This window comes from Orcinus orca, chromosome 20 (assembly GCF_937001465.1).
Source record: "Orcinus orca chromosome 20, mOrcOrc1.1, whole genome shotgun sequence".
Taxonomy (NCBI): domain Eukaryota; kingdom Metazoa; phylum Chordata; class Mammalia; order Artiodactyla; family Delphinidae; genus Orcinus; species Orcinus orca.
This window is the reverse complement of record NC_064578.1, coordinates 4,883,894-4,905,414: the sequence shown is the minus strand read 5'-3', so window position 1 is coordinate 4,905,414 and position 21,521 is coordinate 4,883,894. Positions and strand designations below refer to the sequence as shown.

Genomic DNA, 21,521 nt, shown 5'->3' with positions numbered 1-21,521 from the left:
TCGGCACCGATCCTCTGTGCGGGAATCTCTCTGCTTTTCCCTCCGCACACCTGTGGCTGCGCTCTCCTCCGTGGCTCCGAAGCTTTCCCTCTCCGCCACCCGCAGTCTCCGCCCGCGAAGGGGCTTCTAGTGTGTGGACACCTTTCCTCCTTCACAGCTCCCTCCCACTGGTGCAGGGCCCGTCCCTTTCCTTTTGTCTCTGTTTATTCTTTTTTCTTTTGCCCTACCCAGGTACGTGGGGAGTTTCTTGCTTTTTGGGAGGTCTGAGGTCTTCTGCCAGCGTTCAGTAGGTGTTCTGTAGGAGTTGTTCCACGTGCAGACGTATTTCTGATGTACCTGTGGAGAGGAAGGTGATCTCCGCGTCTTACTCTTCCGCCATCTTGAAGCTCCTCCACGTGTAGGCTTTTTGGTGATGGCCATTCTGACCGCTGTGAGGTGACACCACACTGTAGTTCTGATTTGCATTTCTCTAATGATTAGTGATGTTGAGCGTCTTTCATGTGCCGATTGGCCATCTGTAGAAAATACGTTTCTTTAATTTAGAATTTTTCCTACTGGCGTTCCAAGTGAGACTTTTTGGTTTGTTAACATTCTCTGAGTCTGCATGTGGGGGAAGTTCGGGAACGTTGGACGAGATGGTTTGCAGGCCTTTCTGAGTGGCAGTGGGGCCCCTGGAGTCTGAGCAGCCTCCTTCCTCCGCCTGGTCCGTCCTCACCTCTGCCCTTGGGGCAGCAGCCTGCATGGCGGCGATGCCCCGGGTTCTCCTGGCTCTGGCAGCCTCCTTTGGGAATGAGCAGCGATCTCGCTTTTCCTTTAGCAGCTCCATCCAGAAACCTCCAGTAAATAGAGGGACGTCTGCCCCATCCCAGGTCTGGAGGGTGCCCGGTGCACGCCCACGCTACAAGTGAGGAGACAGGTCCTGCAGGCCACGCTGCAAGCAGGTGGTGGCGGTGGGCTGGCCATGGCGATGTCTGCCCCCAAGACCAGAGGTCTGAACCGTCCAGCTGTGGGGCCTCTTGCCCACCTCCCCTTGCGTCGGGCTCACCTTGGCAAGAGGTGCCCATTTTCAGGGTGCCCACCTTGAGGCCGAGGATGCTCTGGTGGAGGTGCTGCGAGGGAAGGAGCGGGGCCCAGGCAGGACCCTGGGGCAGAGGCTGTCCAGGCTTCCCCCCACCACAGACCCCCACCCGCCCAGGGTAGGACTTTGCGATACGACAAACAGGCCAGCCTGGCCTCCTGTCCCCCTGCTCCCCTGATGCCACATCCAGGTTGGCGGAGTGCCCCCAGGGGAGGGCCAGCTCCACTGTGCCCACTCCTTCCCAGCCAGCGCTGGTCACCTGTCAGCCCTGCAAACCCAGCCTTACTTGTCACCAGGTAGGGAAAGCGGGCTGTGGCGAGAAGGGGCCAGAGAGGAGGGGGAGCTCCAGGGACGTGGCGGCCAGACCCCGTAGCCCCGTGGGCCCGGAGCGAGGAGGGTTAAGCCCGTGGGCTGTGGAGTCAGGGGGCCTGGGCGGGAGCCCCCGGGCTGTACTTGCCGTCACGCGATCTGGGGAGAGTGCTGTGACCCCTGAGCCTCAGTATTCCCAGCAGTAAAGTGGGCTAACTCTGGTCCCTCCCCTGCGAGGGTGACGGGAGCTCCCTCTGGAGGCCCTAGCACACTCCCCCCACCCCACCCCCCCGTTCAGAAGGTGCCAGGACCCGTCATCGTCCCTTGTCATCAGCCCACGTAAGTGGCCACCATCACTCCCATCTCAGCCCGGAGCCGGGGCTCTCGTCAGAGCGCCAGCTGCTCACAGACGCCTGTGGACCCTCCACAAGAAGGAGCCCTCGCCAGTGTGCCCACGCCCCTGCCACTCCGGGGCCGAGGGAGAGGGTGGCCAGGCCTCCCTCCCTGCCTCTGTCCTCCTAGGCCTCTGGCGCCCACCTTGGCCCTGTGTCCGGCTGGTGGAGACAGGCCCGGGCGCTCTGACTCAGTCTCTGGCGAAGCAGCTCCCCCAGGAGACCGCGTGCTTCACGGCGCGGGCCCGCCTCGAGTCCTGCAGAGGAACCGCAGCCCCCAGGGATGCCCAAGGCCCCAGCCAGTCCTCCCCCCGCCCCCCGGACAGGGGATGCTGCGGCCCCACTGGTTCCTGGCCCCAGCCCTGCCACTTTCTGCGGGGGTCGCTTTGGGAAGGTTGCGCAGCGTCCGTTTCCTCGTCTGTGAAATGCCTGTAACCGCAGCTTCCCGGTGGGGAAGCTGAGATGCCCCGTGATGTGATGCAGCTGAGGCGGGGTGAGTGGTCTGTAAATGGTGCCCCCCGACCCCATCCTCCTGGGTAGAGCCCCGCCTCCGGGTGGCTGGTAGAACTCCACTCCCACGATCTGTTCTGGTTTAAATGGCTGGCCTCCAAGGCTGACAGCAGAGCTCCTGGGGCTTCCGGGCCGCAGCCACCGGCAGCCGAGCTCAGGCAGAGCGAGGCCGCACCCCACGTGCTGCCCTGTGTGCCCCGCCTCGCTGGGCTCCACCTCGGGCAAACACCATGCGCAGGCGTTGCCCAGGCGTTGCCGGGGCGTTGCCCAGGGGAGGTGGTCCTGTACCCGGAAAGCTCCCTGCCCAACGCACCCCACCCCAATCCCAGTGCCGGGAGCAGCCGGGCAGTCGGGTGGGACCAGGCTGAAAGCCCAGAGCTGAAACTTGGTGGGAAAGGTAATCCTCGACAGGCCCCTCCCCGCAGGCTTTAATCCCCTGCAATCCCTCCTGTGGGAGCTTTCTGGGACAGCCGTAGCAAAGGACCACAAACTGGGCGTCTTAACACAACAGAAATGTGTTCTCTCACATTCCCGGGGCCAGAGCCCCGATCAGGGCGTGGGCAGGGCACACCCGCGGGCTCTGCCGCGCCCTCCGTTGGCTCGTGACTGCATCGCTCTAGGCCCTGCCTCCGCGGTCACGTGGCCTCCCCTGTCGGAGCCCCCTCTCTGTGACAGGGACAGTTGTCATTGGATTTAGGGCCACGCTCAATCCAAACGATCTCATCTCAACATCCTTACCGTGATTAACTCGGATCTGCAGAGACCCTTTTTTCTCAATTGGCCGCATTCGTAAGTTTCTGGGGTTATAGGACTTGGACGTATCTTTTGGGAGGCCACCATTCCACCCACTCCTCCAGTTTCCTCTCCCCGAGATGTGATGACGTCTAAACAAAGATGTGGAGACACATGGGGTTTGCCTGGTAGCAGTTCACGTGGCTCAGCTTACATCTTGACCGCCAATTCCTGTTGCACACTCCCAAGCCCCTGGATATTAGAATGGATGGGGGGATGGGAAGGGCAGGTCCAGAATGTCTGAGATGGCAAGTCCCAGGGGAGGAGCCCAGGCCGACCCCCTCATTTACAGATGAGAAACCTGAAGGCCAGTCGACACTCCCAGGGAGCCAGGGGTTTGAAGGTGCCCTGGAAGAGCTGACGCCTCTGATGTTATGTCTCCAGGAACAGAAAGGTCAGCCCCAGAGGAAGGAACCCAGGAGCCTCTGGTCTTAACTGTCCCTCGCTTAAGGAGTACTCTTAGGCCCAATTCATGCAGTGGTATTTGTGGAACACCTACGTGCCAGGGCCTATCCTAGGCATTTGTGATCCACCAGGGAGCAGAACAGAAAACACCCTGCCCTCTGGGAACTGGCATCCCAGTGTGGGGATCCAGACAAGCAAACGGGCAAGTAAGTGTGTAGTGTGTCAGTGCTGGCGAGGGCTGTGTGGCGAGAGACAGCTGCGTGAGGAGGGTAGGAGCTGCTTCTTTTTTAATTTTAAGATTTATTTATTTATTTTTGGCTGCATCGGGTCTTAGCTGCGGCACGTGGGATCTTTCATTGTGGTGCGCGGGCTTCTCTCTAGCTGTGGCATGCCGGTTTTCTCGTCTCTTGTTGTGGCGCGCGGGCTCCAGGGCTTGTGGGCTCTGTGGTTTGCGGCACGCAGGCTCTCTAGTTGAGGCACGCAGGCTCAGTAGTTGTGGCGCGCCGGCTTAGTTGCCCCGCAGCATGTGGGGTCTTCGTTCCCTGACCAGGGATCGAACCCGAGTCCCCTGCATTGTAGGGAAGATTCTTTACCACTGGACCTCCAGGGAAGTCCCAGGAGCTGCTGTTTTACACAGAGTGCTCTGGCCACTGAGAAGACATATGAGCAGAGACCCACATGGACTGGAGGAACAAGGCACGTGCATGTCCGAGGAAAGAGCATCGTAGGCCCAGGGCACAGCAAGTGCAAAGGCCCCGTGGTGGGAGCAAGCCTGGGGGAGGCCCAGGAAGGCAGAGAGGCGGGAGAGGAGATCAGACGGGTGATGCCAGGTCGCAAAGGACTGGTTTACACCCCAGGTGAGAGGGAAGTCGTTGCAAGGCTAGGGCCCCCTCCCTCTCCCCGCTCCCTCTCCCCCCTCCCCTCCCCCCTCCCCCCGCCCCAGCTTTGTTTGATGCGACTGTCCTCCTAGCTGCTGCGTGGAAGCTGGGCCGGTTTAGTTAGAAGGCTCTGCAGCAACACAGGGCAGAGATGTGGCAGCAGCTGGGGTGGTGTCAAGTGGTCAAAGTCCAAATACATTTGCAGGTACAGTGGGTGGGATCTGCTGATTGAGTCGGGGTGTAAAGGTTGCCTCTGAGCAGCTGGAAGGAAGGAAGAGCAGCTCCGGGGAGGGGGGGAGGGGGAGGGGGTCGGCGGGGAAGAGGGGGAACCGGCTCTGGCACCCGGGCAGGGCGGGCTTCCCAGTGCAGGGAGCCGAGGTGGCCAGGCAGGTCCTGCCTCTTGAGTCCCCCCTTCTCCACCTGGCTGCATCTTCCCTCTTCCAGTCGCTGCCTGCCGGGGGCCGGAGGGCTGGGGCACGGAGTCAGGCCCCCGCCCAGGGCCCTGCCCCACCCAGTCCCGGCCAGAGCCAGGAGGATCCCACGAAGGGATGCCTTGTCCCCAACCGCCTGGGAGCCGCTTCCCTGCCTGCAGGGGTGGGCGGGGTGCCGATCCTCCTCTCCAGGAATGTGGTCACAGCATTAGAGACACAGAAGCTCCCCGTGGGGGGCCTGGAAGGGATCCAGACCCCCGAGCCCCTGCCAGCGCAGACACTTCCACATGGGGGTGTGTACGCAGGGAGAGGCGGGAGGGGGCAGTCGGGATGGAGAAGAGCCGGAACCCCAGACCCCCCCCCCCCCACACCGTGGCCTTGTTTCTAAGCTGGCTCTGCCTCCTGGGCGCCTCCATGAATAATGATGATGTGATGATGCTGGCGGTGGCGGAGGCCAGCCTTTCTGCAGGGCTCCCCGTGAGCCGGGAGCAGTACTCAGGGTTCACGGCTATTCCCAAACCTGTGCAGGGGTTGCTGTTTTTATCCTCCTGTTACCTGTGGGGAAACTGAGGTCCAGAGTGGTTGAGTCACTTGGCGCAGGCCACACAGCTCGGAAGCACCCCTGAGGCAAGTTCCTCAGCACACTGCCTCTCAGAGCTCTGTGTGGTTGGGCCTCCACCCTCCTCCCCAACACCCCCTCTTTTCCCCCCCAGCACTCGGCACCCTTGGTCCCACTGTCACCCTCACGCTCACCAGGCCGTCCCAGCCCCAGGGTGTCCATCAGTGCTGTCCCCTCTGCCTGGAGGCTCCTCACCTATCCTTCCGGTCTTAGTGGAAACATCACTTCCTCAGAGAGCCTTTCCCTTCCCGTTGATTACTGATCAGTGCTGAATCAAGCAGGACCGCCACCTCCCACGTTCTGTAGGTGATGCCCTTATTGATGTGACCCGGGATCGCAGTACAAAGGACCATCCTCTGGCCCCACCCACTGAACTTAGCTCTGGAGCGGTGATTCTCAACCCTGGCTGCACGTGAGAATCACCTGGGGAATCTTTTAAAACCCCAGCGCCCAGGCCTCTAAGGGTGACAGTGGTTATTTATATAACCGTCTAACCCAGGGTTCCCAAAGTGTGTTCCAGGGAACACTAGTTCTGCAAAACGCACCTTGAAGAAAGGGTGCGTGGCCAGTGAGTGTGGGAAATGCTGCTGTAAAGCCATGCCCCTACACCTGGGCATCAGATGCGTCCGGGTGGAAACCACCCTCCCTCCAAGAAAGGAAGGCCAAAACGCCTGAATCAGCCTGCCTTCACTGGAAGGACCGCTTCAGCCGAGAGCAGCTGGGTCCTTGTCCAGCGGTCAGTCAATCAGAGACGTTGCCAGCCTACCCTGAGCCAGGCGCAGATGCTGCAGGGTGTACGAGGCAGATATGGTCCCCACCCCTCCCCGCCCGAATCCTGGGCATGGCTGTGGGCGCATCACTCTGTACCCAGCTCTCGCGTCCCTCTTCTCAGGCGGGCGCAGCCACGCTCCGCCCACGGAGCTGAGTGGAGGGTTAGGGCAGGGTGGACATGAAGCCCTTGCAGGAGAGAGAAGTCACCGCCGCAGGGTCCCTCCTGCCAAGCCGGGGCTCCTGGAGGGCCTCGGCTGGGTGCCCCCACCCTGCTCAGCCAGCAGGGGGTCGGGGGGCCGGCCTAACTCGAGTTCAGGGGTGCAGGGTGGTGAGGCCGAGTTGAGAACGAACAGGAAGAGGCATCTGTTAAGTTTCGGGAGCCCGTATTCAGTCCTGTTTGAATTGTATCTATTTATTGACCAGATAGTACAGGAAACTGGCTCGGCATCCAGCAAGTACCAGTGGGTTTATGGTGAGAAATCAGTCCCCAGCCAGGCAGGTCCCCACTCACACGCCTGCTGCAGGTGCTGGCGTGTCCCCCCAGGCAGCAGACCCGTCCTTCCCCTCTTACCACTCCCTCCTCCCATCCCCCTCCCCCATCCCCTCCCCTCCCCTCCCCTCCCCCTCCCCTCCCCTCCCCTCCCCTCCCCTCCCCCTCCCCTCCCCTCCCCTCCCCTCCCCCTCCCCTCCCCTCCCCTCCCCTCCCCCTCCCCTCCCCTCCCCTCCCCTCCCCCTCCCCTCCCCTCCCCCTCCCCTCCCCCTCCCCTCCCCTCCCCTCCCCCTCCCCTCCCCTCCCCTCCCCCTCCCCTCCCCTCCCCCTCCCCTCCCCTCCCCTCCCCTCCCATCCCCCTCCCATCCCCCTCCCATCCCCTCCCCTCCCTCCTCCCACCCCCTCCCCCTCCCCTCCCCTCCCCTCCCCTCCCCCTCCTCCCCTCCCCCTCCCCCTCCCATCCCCTCCCCTCCCATCCCCTCCCCCTCCCATCCCCTTCCCTCCTCCCATCCCCTTCCCTCCTCCCATCCCCGTCCCTCCTCCCATCCCCCTCCCTGCCTGCCGCCTTTTCCTGCACAAATGGAGGCAAAGTCTACCCACCACCCTGATGTCCTGTTTTCACTTGCAGTCATGGAGAACCTTTTGTGTCATCCCCAAAAGAATGGCTGCAACATAATCTACTGTAAGAATGTGCCAGAACCTATTTAACGAGTCTCTTGACCATCGGCACTTGGGCCGTGTCCCGTTTTCTTCTAAACAATGCTGTAGTGGATAACTCAAGGCAAACATCATTTCACACAGGTGCGAGGCTGCCTCTAAGACAAATACCTCCCGAGGCATTGCCAGGTCAAGGCCATGTGCGCTGTCATCATGACAGATGCGGCCACAGCACCTCCCGAGAGGGTTCCCGCCGCCGCGCCCACCCGCGATGCCCGAGGGATGCGAGCACTTCTGCTGAGTGCCTTTCTGTCCTCCAGAAGCTCACCGGACCCCCCGCCCCCCGACCACCCTCACCCCGGGTTTCTGGCCTCTGGTCTCAGAATCATTTCTTCCACTGACATCCTATGCAGAACGTTGATAACTGACAGAAATGGAAGTGAGCCGGGGTCTAGGCAGGGATGGGCTTCTGCTTCATTGTCTCCCACCCCCAGGACCCCACCTCTGGGCCACCCAGCCAGGGCACAAGGAGAGACACTGAGTTCTCCCCGGGCTAAAGAGGCAGGGGGAGAGAGCATCTCTGGAGCCGGGAGAGAGCCAGACCACGAGGAGGGATCACAGGGCTGGAGCCAGGCCACAGAGGGCGCTCCAGACAGGCCGGCTGAGGAAGTGTCTCCCGGCCCAGTGGCCTGCCCGCCAGGCTGACTGTCAAGCCTTCAGAAATTCTGGGAACCAGTTGTTAAGCACTCCCGTTACTGAGAATTAAATTATATGAACTTACAATTAATACATTATACTCAAAGCAAAGATAACACCTACTCAAAATTCATCCCTCCCTAATGACTTTGCTCCATTTCGCTGCGAGCTGTGGTCGTGAGGTTCCCTACAGGGACGCATCTGGAAATACTCCTGCACATCTCTCCCCAGCTCTGCGGGCAGACCTGCCATGGGGGTAGCTTGAAATTGACCGTGGTGGGAGCCTTTACACCACAGAAGTTGGCAGACACTGCCAGTTGGGGCCGGTTCACCCCCTGTAGCTGGTTGTGCAACGTCTGCCCTGAATGCTCCCTCCTCCTGCCCTCTGACCTCCTGCCTCCTGCCTGCCTCTCCCTTTGATCAAATCCAACCAGAAGCAGCTGGCTAGCTCCCGGGGCTCACAGCAGGACAGAGAAGGGAGAGCATGGACCTGGGAGAAGCCAGTGGAAGATAATTGGCACACCAGGCCCCTGCTCCCGGGGAGACAAAAGACACCTTGTGGTCCGCATCACCCTCCGTGTGGGGCAGGCGTCTGTGACCAAGGAGGCTCGGGCTGGTGCTCTGACGACGGAGCAGACCACGTCAGCCCTGAGCTCCAACCCCTTTGCAGTTTCTAGAGTCATGATAACATGCTTCTAATGCAGGGAATTTGTGTTCCCATTTTGATTGATTCATCACCAACGTGTTCACAAGCCAGGAGTCAGGGGTTCTCACACTTGAGCTGCATCAGAACCCCCAGAGGGTTTGTGGGAACACAGCTGCCAAGCCTCACCCGCAAGGTTCTGATTCAGTGAGCGCGATATTGTGATATAATAAGACATCCCTGCTTCCCGGCCAGAGCTCCTAAAACCTTTGTCATTTCCTACATGATGAAATGCTAGGAGCATGTTTTATACTAACGGTTGATCTCTGACCCCCACTTCTGGACTCAGAACTTCCAAATCCCTTGGAATTTCCTGGGTGAGGGGAGCATCTTTTGTTCTAATGACGTGACCCTGGGTGGCCTCGGGGACGGCTTCAGGAGGGGGCTGGTCACCAGGACCACGATGGGAAGCTTGGAGCTTTCAGCCCCACCGTCATCGTCCAGGGAGGGGAGAGGGGCCGGGGACTCAGTTAACAATCGATCGTGCCTCCGCGATGAAGCCTCCATAACAATCCCTAAAGTATGGGGTTTGGAGAGCTGCCAGGTCAGTGAACGTGTCCCCATGCCGGGAGGGTGACGCACGCCAGCTCCACAGGGGACAGGAACTCCTGTGCTCGGGATCCTTCCAGACTTCCCCCGTCTGTCTCTTCATCTGCCTGTTCATGTGTATCCGTTCAAATATCCTTTGTAATAAATCAACAATAGTAAGTAAACTGTCTTCCCGGGTTCCCTCTAGCAAATTAGTGAAACCAGGGAGGGCGTCGTGGGAACCTCTGATTTGTGGCCAAGGCGGACAGAAGTGTGGGTGGCCTGGGGACCCACGGCTTGTGCCTGGCGTCTAAGTGGGGCAGCAGGGACTGCGCCCCTAACTTGGGTCTGTTCCATCTCTGGTTGGTGGCAGAATTGAATTGTAGGACACCCAGCTGGGGTCTGAGACTCAGTCGCTGAGGGCAGACACCCACACATCTGGGGCCAGAGGTGCTGTGAATATGAGAGTAAAGGAAAGAAGCAGTGAGTTTGTCCCAGAGAGTGAGTCTGCAGTGGAGCCTGAGAACTTGCATCTCTGAGTTCGCAGGTGGTTGGTGCTGATGTGGGCTTTACTGTACGAAGCTGAGCATTTCCTGCTCTGGGACCCCACTTGGAGAATTCAGCTCCGAAGTGTGGCCAGGTGGACCAAGGTGATGTGCACGGGCCAGAGCTTACAGTGATTAAACCACCAGCTCATTGCAAGAGGGGATGCACTGAGGCACAGGAAACAGGGACGGTTGCCCAGGAAACCCATGCGCGTAGGACCAGGGCAGTGGCACAGCTTGGGTCCCTGAATTTCAAAGATAACTTGCTGATAACAGGAAGAAAACGCCTCTCCCGCTTAGGAAGCAGGGACTTGCTGACAAAGCCCCGACCCGGGCTGAGGACGGAAGGGGAAGAGAAATCTTGGAAGAGGGAGGAAATCAATCAGGCAGGGGCTGCCAAGGTCGCCGGCCACCGAGGCAGCAGGATTCAGGGCCAAGGAATGTGCCTCTCAGTCCAGAGTCCGGAGCGAGCAAAGGACGGCAAACGCGAGAAAGAACATTCTGTGTGGTTCCTTTGATGTGAAGTTCAAGAACAGGCACCACTAACCTCAGGGGCCAAAAGTCGGACAGAGAGCTGGGCGTGTTCCATGTCTTCCCCTGAGTGGGGGTCACACGGGGGTGCACACTTTGGACTTTACTGTACGGAGTACTGTACTTAAAGTACAGTGTGGGCTTTACTGTACGGAGCTGAGCATTTACTGCACATTTACCAAGGCCTCCTGTGTGCCGGGCGTCCTGCTGGGCTCTGAGGACGTAGCTGGGAGGAAGGGGCTGCCCTGACTGTGTGGCATCCCTCCCGCGGTGCAAACCCGGTGTGCTCAGAAGAGCCCCGGCCAAGGTGGCTTCGAGCGGGCAGGTGGAAGTGGGCCGAAGGATGCGGGTCAGGGCCCGGGAGACGTCGGCAGGTCGCCACGATGCTCTGGTTAGATCTGAGAAGACGAGGCGGCCGCCTGCAGGAGGGCGACGGAGGGACGTGTGCTCCCAGCGGAAAAGACAGTCCACGCAGAAGGACAGAAATGACGTGTGTGCAGGGAACTGTGGGCCTTCGATACGGCTGGAATGTGAGGTTCAAGGTGGGACAGAGCCAGAGATATTCGGCTGGGGAGATAAACAGGGCCGGTGGTGGAGGGCCGGTGGTGGAGGGCCGGGCGATGCCGCCGAGTTGGAACTTCTCCACCCCTGCCCAGCACCCCCCCCGCCCCGCCACCGCACCAAGGCAGGGGCTGGCTGCAAAGCAAGCTTCCCGTGCAGGAAGCTGGCTGGTGTCGGGGGGGCGGGGGCCAGCCGGGCGGCGGCCGCAGGGACCCGGCCAAGGTGGTGCGTCCCTCTGGAGAGCCACGTGCAGTGTCTGGTAACCTCACACACTCGCCTTCCCTGTGACCCGGCGTTTCCGCTTCCATGCATTCACCCCAATAAACGAAAGCCAGTGTCCCCGCAAAGGCTCGCTCTGGAACCATCAGAGCAAAAGCTAGGAACAACCAAATGTCCAGGAAACAGGCACACAAGCTGTGGAGGATGCAGATGGTGAGGCTCTGCCCAGCGGTTAAACGCAGGGACCCACGACCCACGCACCGGTGTGAGCACGACCCACGCACCGGCGTGAGTGGACCCGGGGCCAGAGATCCAGACATGAGAGGACATTCCGTGCGATGCCGTTGGTGGCAAGATGGAGAGCCAACAACACTAATGCGTGGGGACCGGAGTCAGAGGAGGGGGCATTCTAGGGGGCCGCGCATGGCCTGCATGGTGGCCTGCATGGTGGCCACGTGGGCGTGCACATCTGCAAACTTAAGCGTGCACTGCACTGTGTGTAAGTTAGAAGTTACACCCGCTGCATAGAACTCACGGGGACAATGCAGGTTACTGCATTGCAGGACAATGCAGGCGAGAGATGGGGAGGCCCTCGGCAATGGACAGATGGGGGGCTGTGCATGGTGGGGAAGTGACAGGATGTCATGCCCCCTTGCTCTGGGGACCCCCTCCTGGGGATCAATGCGTTCAGCCATCCAGTCCCAGGCACCTGAGTGTGCCAGGGAGAAGCCCGCCAGGAGCTCCAGGCTGGTGAGCGTTGGGAGGCCTGGTGAGGAGGGCCCATGGAGACCTTGGGTGCGGGGGGCCCGTCCAAGGCCAGAGTCAGAACCAGCCTCCAGTCTCGGGGCCTCTGCGGCGCTTGGTGTCTGGCGGGAGCTCAGAACCTGATCATGGCGTGAATGGATGCGAGAAGGAGCTCAGGGCCAGACTGCTGGTAAATTCTTTTGCTGTGAGGCATCTCTTACCCTGAAAACGACTGGCTGGCAGGCCCCCACTCCTGCACCTCTAAATGGGACCAGGGCCGCTTCACAGGCGTTCGGGGCTCAGAAGGGCCCTCGCTGGGTTTAAGCTCTGCTTTCACCATCTTGATCTTCTTTTTTTTTTTCACTGAAGTATGGTTGATTTCCAGTGTTGTGCTAGTTTCGGGTGTACAGCAAAGTGGTTCTCTCTTTTTCGGATTCCTTTCTGTTATACGTTATTATAAGATATTGAGTATAGTTCCCTGTGCTCTACAGTAGGTCTTAATTGTTTATTTTATATATAGTGGTGTGTATCTGTTAATCCCAAACTCCTAATTTATCCCTCCCCCCCTTTCCCCATTGGTAACCGTAAGTTTGTTTTCTATGCCTGTGAATCTGTTTCTGTTTTGTAAATAAGTTCAGTTGTATCATTTCTTAGATTCCACGTATAAGTGATATCGTATGATATTGGTCTTTCTCTGTCTGACTTACTTCACTAAGTATGACAATCTCTAGGTCCATCCATGTTGCTGCAAAGGGCATTATTTTATTCTCCTTATGGCTGAGTGAAATTCCATTGTGTATGTACCACATCTTTATCCATTCATCTGTCAATGGACACTTAGGTTGCTTTCATGTCTTGGCTATTGTAAATAATTCTGCAGTGAGCACAGGGGTGCATGTATATTTTCAAATTAGAGTTTTTGTCCTTTCTGGATATATGCCTGGGAGTGGGATGGCTGGGTCATATGGTAATTCTATTTTTAGCTTTTTAAGGAACCTCCACGCTGTTCTCCATAGTGGCTGTATCAATTTACATTCCCACCAGCAGTGCAGGAGGGTTCCCTATCATCTTGATATTCTTACTAACTGTTGAACGAGGGGCCCTGCGTTATCATTTTGCTCCAGGCCTGCATATTCTGTAATCTGTCTTGGTTTTGGCCCTGGGAGAGGGGTCTCTGGGCATCTTGGGGTAGGGTAGAGGGTGCTAAGACTGAACCAGGACAGCTGTCTGGGGGGTTGGGGGCTCCCAGACACACATGCAATCCCACGGTTGCCAGGGAGGAGGGGAGATTCAGGGTGTAATCATGGTGGTATTAGGGCAGGAGACTCACAGGACCCAGATCCTGCTGGGACCCGGGCTCCTGTCCTCCCCATGAGGTCCCTGGGAGAGGCACCAGCACAGGGGGTGCCCACTGACATCAGTGGGCACCGTGGGCCCAAAGCTTCCTGCGGAGTGGTCTGCGGGGCTGGGTTTCAAGAGCCCGACCTGTTTCTCCACAGCCCCAGGCCCCGGCCAGAGACCCAACCCGCCCTGCACACGTGGAAGCAGCAGCCATGCAGGGCAGTCCCAGGAGAAGGAAGAGGGCATCCAGGGTGGTGGCTGCCCCTGCCCAGGACAGACCACACAGGCTCAGGGAGAGGAGAGCCTACTGGGCGGCTCTGGACCCTCGGGAAGGAGGACAGACCATGCCCGCATGCCCTGTGACCTTTAACCCCTCAGCAAGTTCCACCCACTGGCATTTCCACCTCTCCTCTCTGCGTCTCATACCCTACAGCACACATGCACACGCACACACGCACACAGTGTCTGGAATATGGCCCGACCCAGGTGGAGCTTCTTCCTGGGGACAGAAAGTGGCCGTGACCTTGATGCTTTCTTGGGACAGACGCCACAGCCCCCAATCCACACTCACCTTCACCCTCCCCACGATCTTTTCAAAATGTGAGTCTGATCCCATGACCCTCATCTGGGGTCTTCCCTTTGCTCCTGGGACAAAGACCACCAGGCTGTGCGTGACCTGGCTGTTGTCAGCCCCTGCAGCCTCAGCTGATACCCTCACTCAGACACACGCCCCCTTTTGGTTTCTCAGAAGACTCCTTCCAACCTCAGGGCCTTTGCACCTGCCACTTCCTCCACCTGGAAGACCTTTTCTAGCCCAGTGGATCCTTCCCACCCTCTGCTCCCGGCCCAGTTGTCTCTTGGGGGCCTTTCCTGACATGACCAGACTGGTGACAGGACATTCATTCACATGCTCATCTGCTCATCTTCCCACTGGGTCGTCATCTCCTTGGGGGCGAGATCTGCATCTTCCTCCAGCGTCGTGCGCCCATCTCCTAGCACAGCACTGGTGCATAGACGCCTGCTAACTGAGTCCCTGAAGGGCGGGGAGCATGGAGCCCCCTCCCCAGAGTCCTGGCCTTTTTAGGGGGAAGCAGCATGGTGGCCCTAGAGGCACCTCTTCCCCTCCTGGACCTCAGCTTCTCCACCTGGGAAGCGAGGCGTTGGGCTCATGGGGCAGCTCCCTCTGAGTGTCGATGTCCTGGTAGCCGGGACCCTGCGCCTCAGCTCTCAGGGGGCCCAGGGTTCCCAGGGGAGTAGGGCACAAGAGCAGAGGATGATCTGCGCCTGCCCCCTGGCTGGGGAGACAGCATCTGCCATGCTCATCAAATAGAGGATGGAGTCCGAATCCCAGAAGGAGGGAGAAGGCTACAGCGGCCTGGAGTCAGGTCCAGGGTCCTTGACGGCCAGAGGTGGACAAGCCCATCCTTGCCCAGACTTGTGAAGAGAACAGAGCCAGGCCCAGCCCGATGATGATTTAGCCCCCATGCCTCCGATTCCACTGTCAAAGCGTCATCACCTGTAGTGCAGAAATCGTCCCGTGACAAGGGTGTCTGGGGCACCCTGCTCATGCAGCGGACACCTCGGCGCCCCTCCTCCCCGAGCCCGCACAGCCAGGCTGTTCCTCTACCCCCAACCATGCACCAAACGTGCAGAGCCCCCAAGGCCCGGCCCGGACTTGACTGTGCCCGGGGGCGGCACCCCAGCGCTGCAGAGGGCAGGCAGCAGTGGAGGTCAGATGGCAGGCTGCCCAGCATGCTGGCTCCCCCATCAGTCCAAAGAGCCCAGGGCCTGTCAGGTCCTGCTGGATGCAGCCCTGTGAGCAAGGTGGGGCTCTCGTCTATTCAGACAGGCACCCCCTTGTCCCGGGCATCTTCTTACCCAGCTCCAATCACAGTACCTCAGTGCCATCATGGGATTGCCCCCCTTTAAAATGTACAAGCAGTACTCGGCCATGGCAGATAACGTGGACCTACATGTAAGGAACAGTCCTATTATCCCATTATCCCACTACCCAGTGATGCTTCTGGTGAAGATGATGATGAAGATGAAGATGGTGATGAAGATGGTGGTGATGTTGGTGGTAATGGAGATGATGAAGATGATGGTGGTGGTGATGATGAAGATGGTGATGATGGTGATAGAGATGAAGATGATGGAGATGGTGAAGATGATGGAGGTGATGAAGGTGAAGATGATGGAGATGATGAAGATGAAGATGATGGTGATAGGGATGAAGATGATGGAGATGATGAAGATGAAGATGATGGTGATAGAGATGAAGATGAAGATGGTGATGGTGACGAAGGTGACAGACAATGGGGATAAGGATGAAGATCATGAGCATGAGGAACCAGAAACCAGCTGTGGTTCATTTTGGTCTCAGCTCAGGATAGTATCAAAGGAGACCAAGCAGGCCTCGTTTCTTCAGAAAACAAAACCACTCCCAAGGAAGGCTCTGTGTTTGGAGGGGGAATTGGGCTCAGTTGGGAAGGTAGGCAGCAGGGGGTGTTGCCGCCATCAGGCTGCCTGGCTCGGCCCCTCACTGTCCCTTGATTTGCTCCTCTGTAAACCTGGCTGATGATGGGACCTGCCTCGGAGAATGACGTGCACACTGATGGTACACAGAGCACTGAGCACCAGCCTGGCGTCTGGTTAGGATGTAATAGATCGTAGCTTTTATCGTTATCGTTTTTATCCCAGTCTCTCTGTTCTCTCCGGTTGGCCCGCTCTCCTGCTGAAGCCACTTTTCCCTCCCTCCCCTGGGCCACGCCGCCACCTCAGCTGAGCCAGTGGGGCCTCTAAGCTTCTTTGCAAGATCCTCACGGGGTCTGCCTGTGGTCCAGGGGGCCCCAGAGTCAGCGGCCCTGCAAAGATGCACCCGTTGCATTGCTCAAACCGGGAGAATGGCTGGTATTCGCTTTTTTTCTTTTATAAATTTATTTATTTTTGGCTGCATTAGGTCTTCGTTGCCGCGCGCGGGCTTTCTCTCGTTGCGGCGAGCGGGGCTTCTCATTGCGGTGGCTTCTCTTGTTGCGGAGCACGGGCTCTAGGCACACGGGCTCAGTAGTTGTGGAGCACAGGCTTAGTTGCTCTGCGGCATGTGGGATCTTCCCGGACCAGGGCTCGAACCCGTGTCCCCTGCATCGGCAGGCAGATGCTTAACCACTGCGCCACCAGTGAAGCCCCCAGAGTCCGTGGCCCTGTGAAGATGCACCCGTCGCCTTGCTCAAACCCGGAGAATGGCTGGTATTCTTGACCCCTGGGGTCGGCTCTCACGGGACTACGCTTGTCTCCTCCCAACTCCGCACATCGAGTTGGTAGCTTCAGATCAGCCGTGGTGGGAGTTTTTAGGCCGTAGGAATCGGCAGGTACGGCGATCCTGGCTTTTCCTTTGGAGGGAGTCAGTCAGCGGTTCCACATTTAGCAGGACAGCACCGCTCGCTCCCCAAGTATAACCTGTCATCGAGTCGTGCTGACGCTGGCTCCAGGAGGGACCGAGCACCCATCTATTCCCGGCCTAAACCGCCAGCCTCGTGGCCCAGGGCACTGCCATTTCTCGCCAAGTAGCCACCACAGCCTGCCCACTGCTCTGGGGCTTCGCTGGCCGGGCAGGGGCTCCCACTGCAGCCCAGGTAATGTCCAGGTTGTTTCTCTGCACGGCCTGTCCTTGGCCAGCCCCTCGGGCTCACCTGCACCCTTCTAACTTCCTTCAGTTCTTCAAACAAAGCAGTCCAGTTGATGATCTGGGGGGCTTCTGCTTGGGAGTGTCTCTGTCCTGCCTTCCCTCGGCCTCCCCCACCAACTCCCTGGGTGACCAGGCCACCTCAGCGGAAGTGCTCCCACTGCCAAGGGGCTCCCCGTCACCCTCACCGCCCTCACCCCCATTCCTCCAAAGCTCCCCCGTACCGTCTTCTCTCGGACGCGGGACACTTGGGCATGAAGCGCTTGTTGGCTCTGGTCTGGTTGGCAAGGCCCGAGCCTCCTGGGTTATGAGCTCTTGGTATATAAGTCCAGCGCACTGTAGGGCTCAGGAAATGCAAGCTCCGGTTATCCCTGCTTCACATGAGCAGCAGAGCGCTGGGTCCAGAGAGGTTGCCCGGAACCAGAGGAAAGTGAGGCAGGGCATCGCGGGCAGAGCAGGGCAGCCGGCGGGAGACAGCATGGGCGCTGGGTGCCGGGGGAACCCTGAGAGCCGGGGCAGGTGGGGCCCCCTCCAGGTCCATTCCTGCCGGGCCTGTCTGCTGGGCCTGAGGCCAGGCAGGTCCGAGGACAGCCAGGAGCCCCTGCAGGTGGCACAGCAGAGGAGGTACAGGGTCTAATTTGCAGTTTATAAGAGACTCTGGAGGTGTCTCTTATGGGGCCTCAGTAAGGAGGGACAGGAGTCTGGAACCCTGCTTCCGGCAACCACGAGACCCCGAAGCCCCGCAGCTGTCTTCCCGGGAATTCACAGGTGCTCTCTGCAGAGCAACATGTGAAATGCCCCTGGGGCTATTCTCCCAGCCCGTCCAGTCCCTGGGGAAAGGTCTAGCTCGCAGGACGCAGGACGAAGGACGGTGAATGAGGTCACTGAGGCCTTGACCTCACCACCGCCCAGGAAGGCAAGGCCTGAAGGGTATGTGAAATCCAATAAGGACAGCAAACAGGGCTTTTTTTAGCAGCATGTGGGGCAAAAGAAAAAAGGAAAGGGATGCCGCTGCTACCCTGGGCCAATGGACAACAGCAGTGGACTTCCCCAGGAGTGCTTATCCGCCCGGACAATGAACTTGGACTAGAAGGAACCACATACCTGCTAGGAGGGCCCGGAAGCTTGGAGGAGGGGCAGGTCAGGGCAGGTCACAGCCCTCGGCAATACCACTGCTCCGCGTGCTGAGGGACCTGGGACATGCCCTAAGAGGACTCACAGGACACCGGCAGGCCCCTCCAGGTCAGGGACAAGCAGATGGGCCCCGGGTTTCTGAGGGACGAGGGGGCACGTGCTCACTCTCCAGCCCCAGATCACAGATTGCTTCTGGATTACCAGCCGGAGGGAGAAGGAAGCAGCGGCCCAAGGACTCAGCACGGGTTCTCCAGGAGCAGTCGAGTCAGATGACGGTCATTCCTTTGTCTTGTGGGGCCTGCAGACGTGTCCGGAGGATGGCGTGGACGGCAGTGGCTCTCAGGGTCACGCAGGAGACTGGGGACAATGCAGACAGCGGGGCTCATCCCAGAATTTCTGATCTAGTGAATCTAGGGTGGGGCCTGAGAATCTGCATTTCTAGTAAGTTCCCCGGTGCTGCTGAAGCTGCTGGTCCGGGGAACCACACTTTGAGAACCACTGCGCTAGAGGATCTTTGTGGGGGAGGGGTGGAAATGTGGGCTGGATGATTGGAAAATGACTCTCTGCCCAGAGTGAAAATGTCTGGATGGTGGGAAGCACAGGTGGCGGTATCCACAGTTTGCTGAGAACCCACAACGTGCCAAGCAGCAAGCTACCCTGAGGGACAGGTGTCCCTATTTTATAGACGAGGAGATGGAGGCTCAGAGAAGTGAAGTAACTTGCCCAAGGACACACAGCTAATAAGTTCCAGAGGGGCAACCCAGAGCTTCTGACTCCACAGACAGGACCCTTTTCACTCACCCCTCTGCCAAAGATAGAGCTGTGTCCACTAGTGGGAGGGTCTCTAGTGGCGTACCACAGGGCTCTGTCTTCAAGCCCCTGCAAAGTTGTCATCAAAGATTGAAATATGCAGAAGGCACACCAATCTATATGCACGTGATATAAAGCCAAGGGGGGCCATTCGTGCTCAAAATCTTTTAAGAATCTGTCAGCAAAGTGTGAAAGCAACAAGATTCATTCACTCATTCATTTCGTATTTATTGAGCTGCTACTGTGTCTGTCCCAGGCCCTGCATAAGGCATACATCAGTGAACAAAATGAAACAGAAAATCCTTGTCTCAAATTGCCTTTCCTTATGATTATTACTACTGATTATACAAAGATAGTGAAAATTCGGATTTTAAAGATCCATCTACAGGAATTCCCTGGTGGTCCAGTGGTTACGACTCTGTGCTTCCATTGCAGGGGGCACGGGTTTGATCCCTGGTTGGGGAACTAAGATCCTCTGTACCACGTGGCGCAGCCAAAGAAAACAAAAAAAAATCCGTCTACAATTCCTTGGCCCTGCCTGGCAAAGATTCTAGCTTCCTTCTTTTTTTTGTTTTTCCTTGATTCCTTTCCACTTCCTGCCCTCAGGCCCACGTCGTCTGCTTCCCTTGTTTCTATCATAACGAGTTTCCACATTGCCTCCTGGCTCTGTGGCTGGCTTTTTTTTTTTTCCAAAGGCTGCCGAATGGTCCTCTCTGAGCACTGGCTCCCGCTGTCTGGACTGTGCTCAGTGGCCAGCACGGAAGTTGCTTAGTTCTTGCTATAAATATCAATGCTTGGTGCGTGTCTCCTTGTCTGTCGTGGCCGGGGTTTGTCTCTGCTTCCAGGTTTTCCCTTAGGATTGGAATTTAGGCTCAGGGGCTGGCTGTGCATAGAGGGAATGAGATGAGAAGCCGTGGGGGTCAACGTCGAGTCCTCCATCAAGTTCAAAAGTCAAAGCTGAGGAAACCAAATCTCGGTAAATGAGCAAGGTGACATCGAGGTCTGTCCCGTTGGTCGAGGCCCCACCAGGGTCACCAGCTGGCCCCTGCCATCCTGGTAGCCTGCCTCTTCCAAGGACGTGTTTCTCTTTTAGACCTCATGGCTATTCCTGCAACAGCATGAAGACTGTGGTTTACAAAAAGATGGGCCGCCAGGATGGAAGGGAGTCCAATGTATTGGGCATCTCCACGGGCCAGGCAGTTCCTCGGCTGTATCTCAGCTCATCCCCCAACAGCTGCAGGGACAGAGGCTACCAGCCCTGCCGCACATGGAAATCACCAGTGGTACTTCCCGTGTCTGGCCGCATCCCAGCCCCATGATGTCAGAATCTCTGGGCCTGGGGCCTGGGTGTTAGTGTATCTTTAAACCCCCTCCACCAAGTGATTCTGACGTGCAGCAGGGATGAGAAGCACTGCTGTGCCATCTGCAGCTCACAGATAAGGAAACGGAAGCTCAGAGCGGTTAAGTCACTTGCCCAAAATCACACAGCTGAAAGTGATGGAGCCAGAATCCTGGTTGGTCTGACTCCAAAGTGGAAGCCTTTTATACCCTGGGCTGGACCCCAGTCTACCCTGACTGTTGGGCAGACACATTCATTCTCCTGCCAAAACTTTCCTCGTGGTTTTTGAGGAAAAGAGGGGGCAATCAGGAAGCAGGGAATGTGGCTGAAGACCCCCAGCCTCAACCCTGCACAGACACTCCTTCCCGGGGCCCTCCTTGGTTCTCTCCATGTGGGGGCAGGATGTGGGCTTCCCCACCTTTGACACCGTCTCCCCCAGGGGATCTATGGTGACTATCCAGGGCGTGAACCTGCCCTGCGTCCTGGCAGCTCACACCGATGTCCTGGGGCAGCAGGCACAGGCTCTGCCACCAGACAGACCCAACTCTGAATCCCCTCTCCCCACTTCATTGCCCCCGGCCTTGGGCAAGTCCCTCCGGGTTTCTTCATCTGTAAACGAAACTTGTCGTTGAAAATATTTGCCCACCTCTGTGGGTCATCGGCAGAATCGATGGGATGCGGTGGATGACAAGGCTCTGCAACCGGCCAGGGCAAATATTAGCTCTCCTGTCATGCGCTGGCCGGGCCTGGCCTGGTCATGCCAGGGTGCTGGGCCCAGCTCTGCCGCCTGCCGTGACACAGGGCTACATCTCCCGTTCTCAGGGCCTCCGTTTCCTCATGGGAGGAATGGGAGGATAACAGCACCGAGCCTTCCTGGCTGGACTGGTTAACAGATCAAATGTATCAATCCCTCAAACACCTTACAGTGTGAACACCTCACAGAGGGGGCGGCCGTGGAGATAGGGGGCCCTCTGGGAGAGTTCAGGGGTCTGTGCCTTTGTGTCTGAGACAGGAAGCAGGCTGTCTTCCTTCCTTAGTTCCTTCGTAGTCAGCCTTTTTCTTGCAGGCGCCCAGGCTCTGCAGTTGCAGTGCTGGGTTCAAGCCCCAATTCTGCCACCTACGCTGTGTGACCTCAGGCTCAATATTGGTGGCCTCTCTGAGTCTCAGCTATGTATAAAGAACCTTGTGTCCACAGTGCCCGGTGCCTGGAAGTGCCCAGCAAGTGGCAGAGCCATGGGAGCTGCCCCAAAGGAGAGGGATGAGGAGAGGCCAAGAACAGCCCCTTCGAACCATCCTAGGATTTCTTTTATTTTTTTTGTTCTTATTTATTTATGGCTGTGTTGGGTCATCGTTGCC

At 58.2% G+C, this 21,521-nt stretch overlaps 1 protein-coding gene across 11 annotated transcripts in view; it reads left to right on the top strand.

Moving 5' to 3' along the window:
* OSGIN1 (oxidative stress induced growth inhibitor 1) overlaps nucleotides 1-21,521 on the top strand; it is a 57,117-nt gene that overhangs the window by 20,017 nt on the left and 15,579 nt on the right. Inside the window, exons 1-2 of one of the 11 annotated variants that reach the window (XM_049704058.1) lie at nucleotides 7,183-15,307; nucleotides 15,377-19,802. The exons of 1 other annotated variant lie outside the window; for it this stretch is intronic. In XM_049704058.1, the coding sequence (XP_049560015.1) occupies nucleotides 19,730-19,802 (73 nt within the window). In that variant the 5' untranslated portion in view covers nucleotides 7,183-15,307; nucleotides 15,377-19,729. Of the gene's footprint in view, nucleotides 1-76; nucleotides 4,344-7,182; nucleotides 19,803-21,521 lie in introns of those variants that run through there. 9 more of the 11 variants (XM_049704055.1, XM_049704057.1, XM_049704056.1 and 6 more) reach the window with 9 other exon arrangements.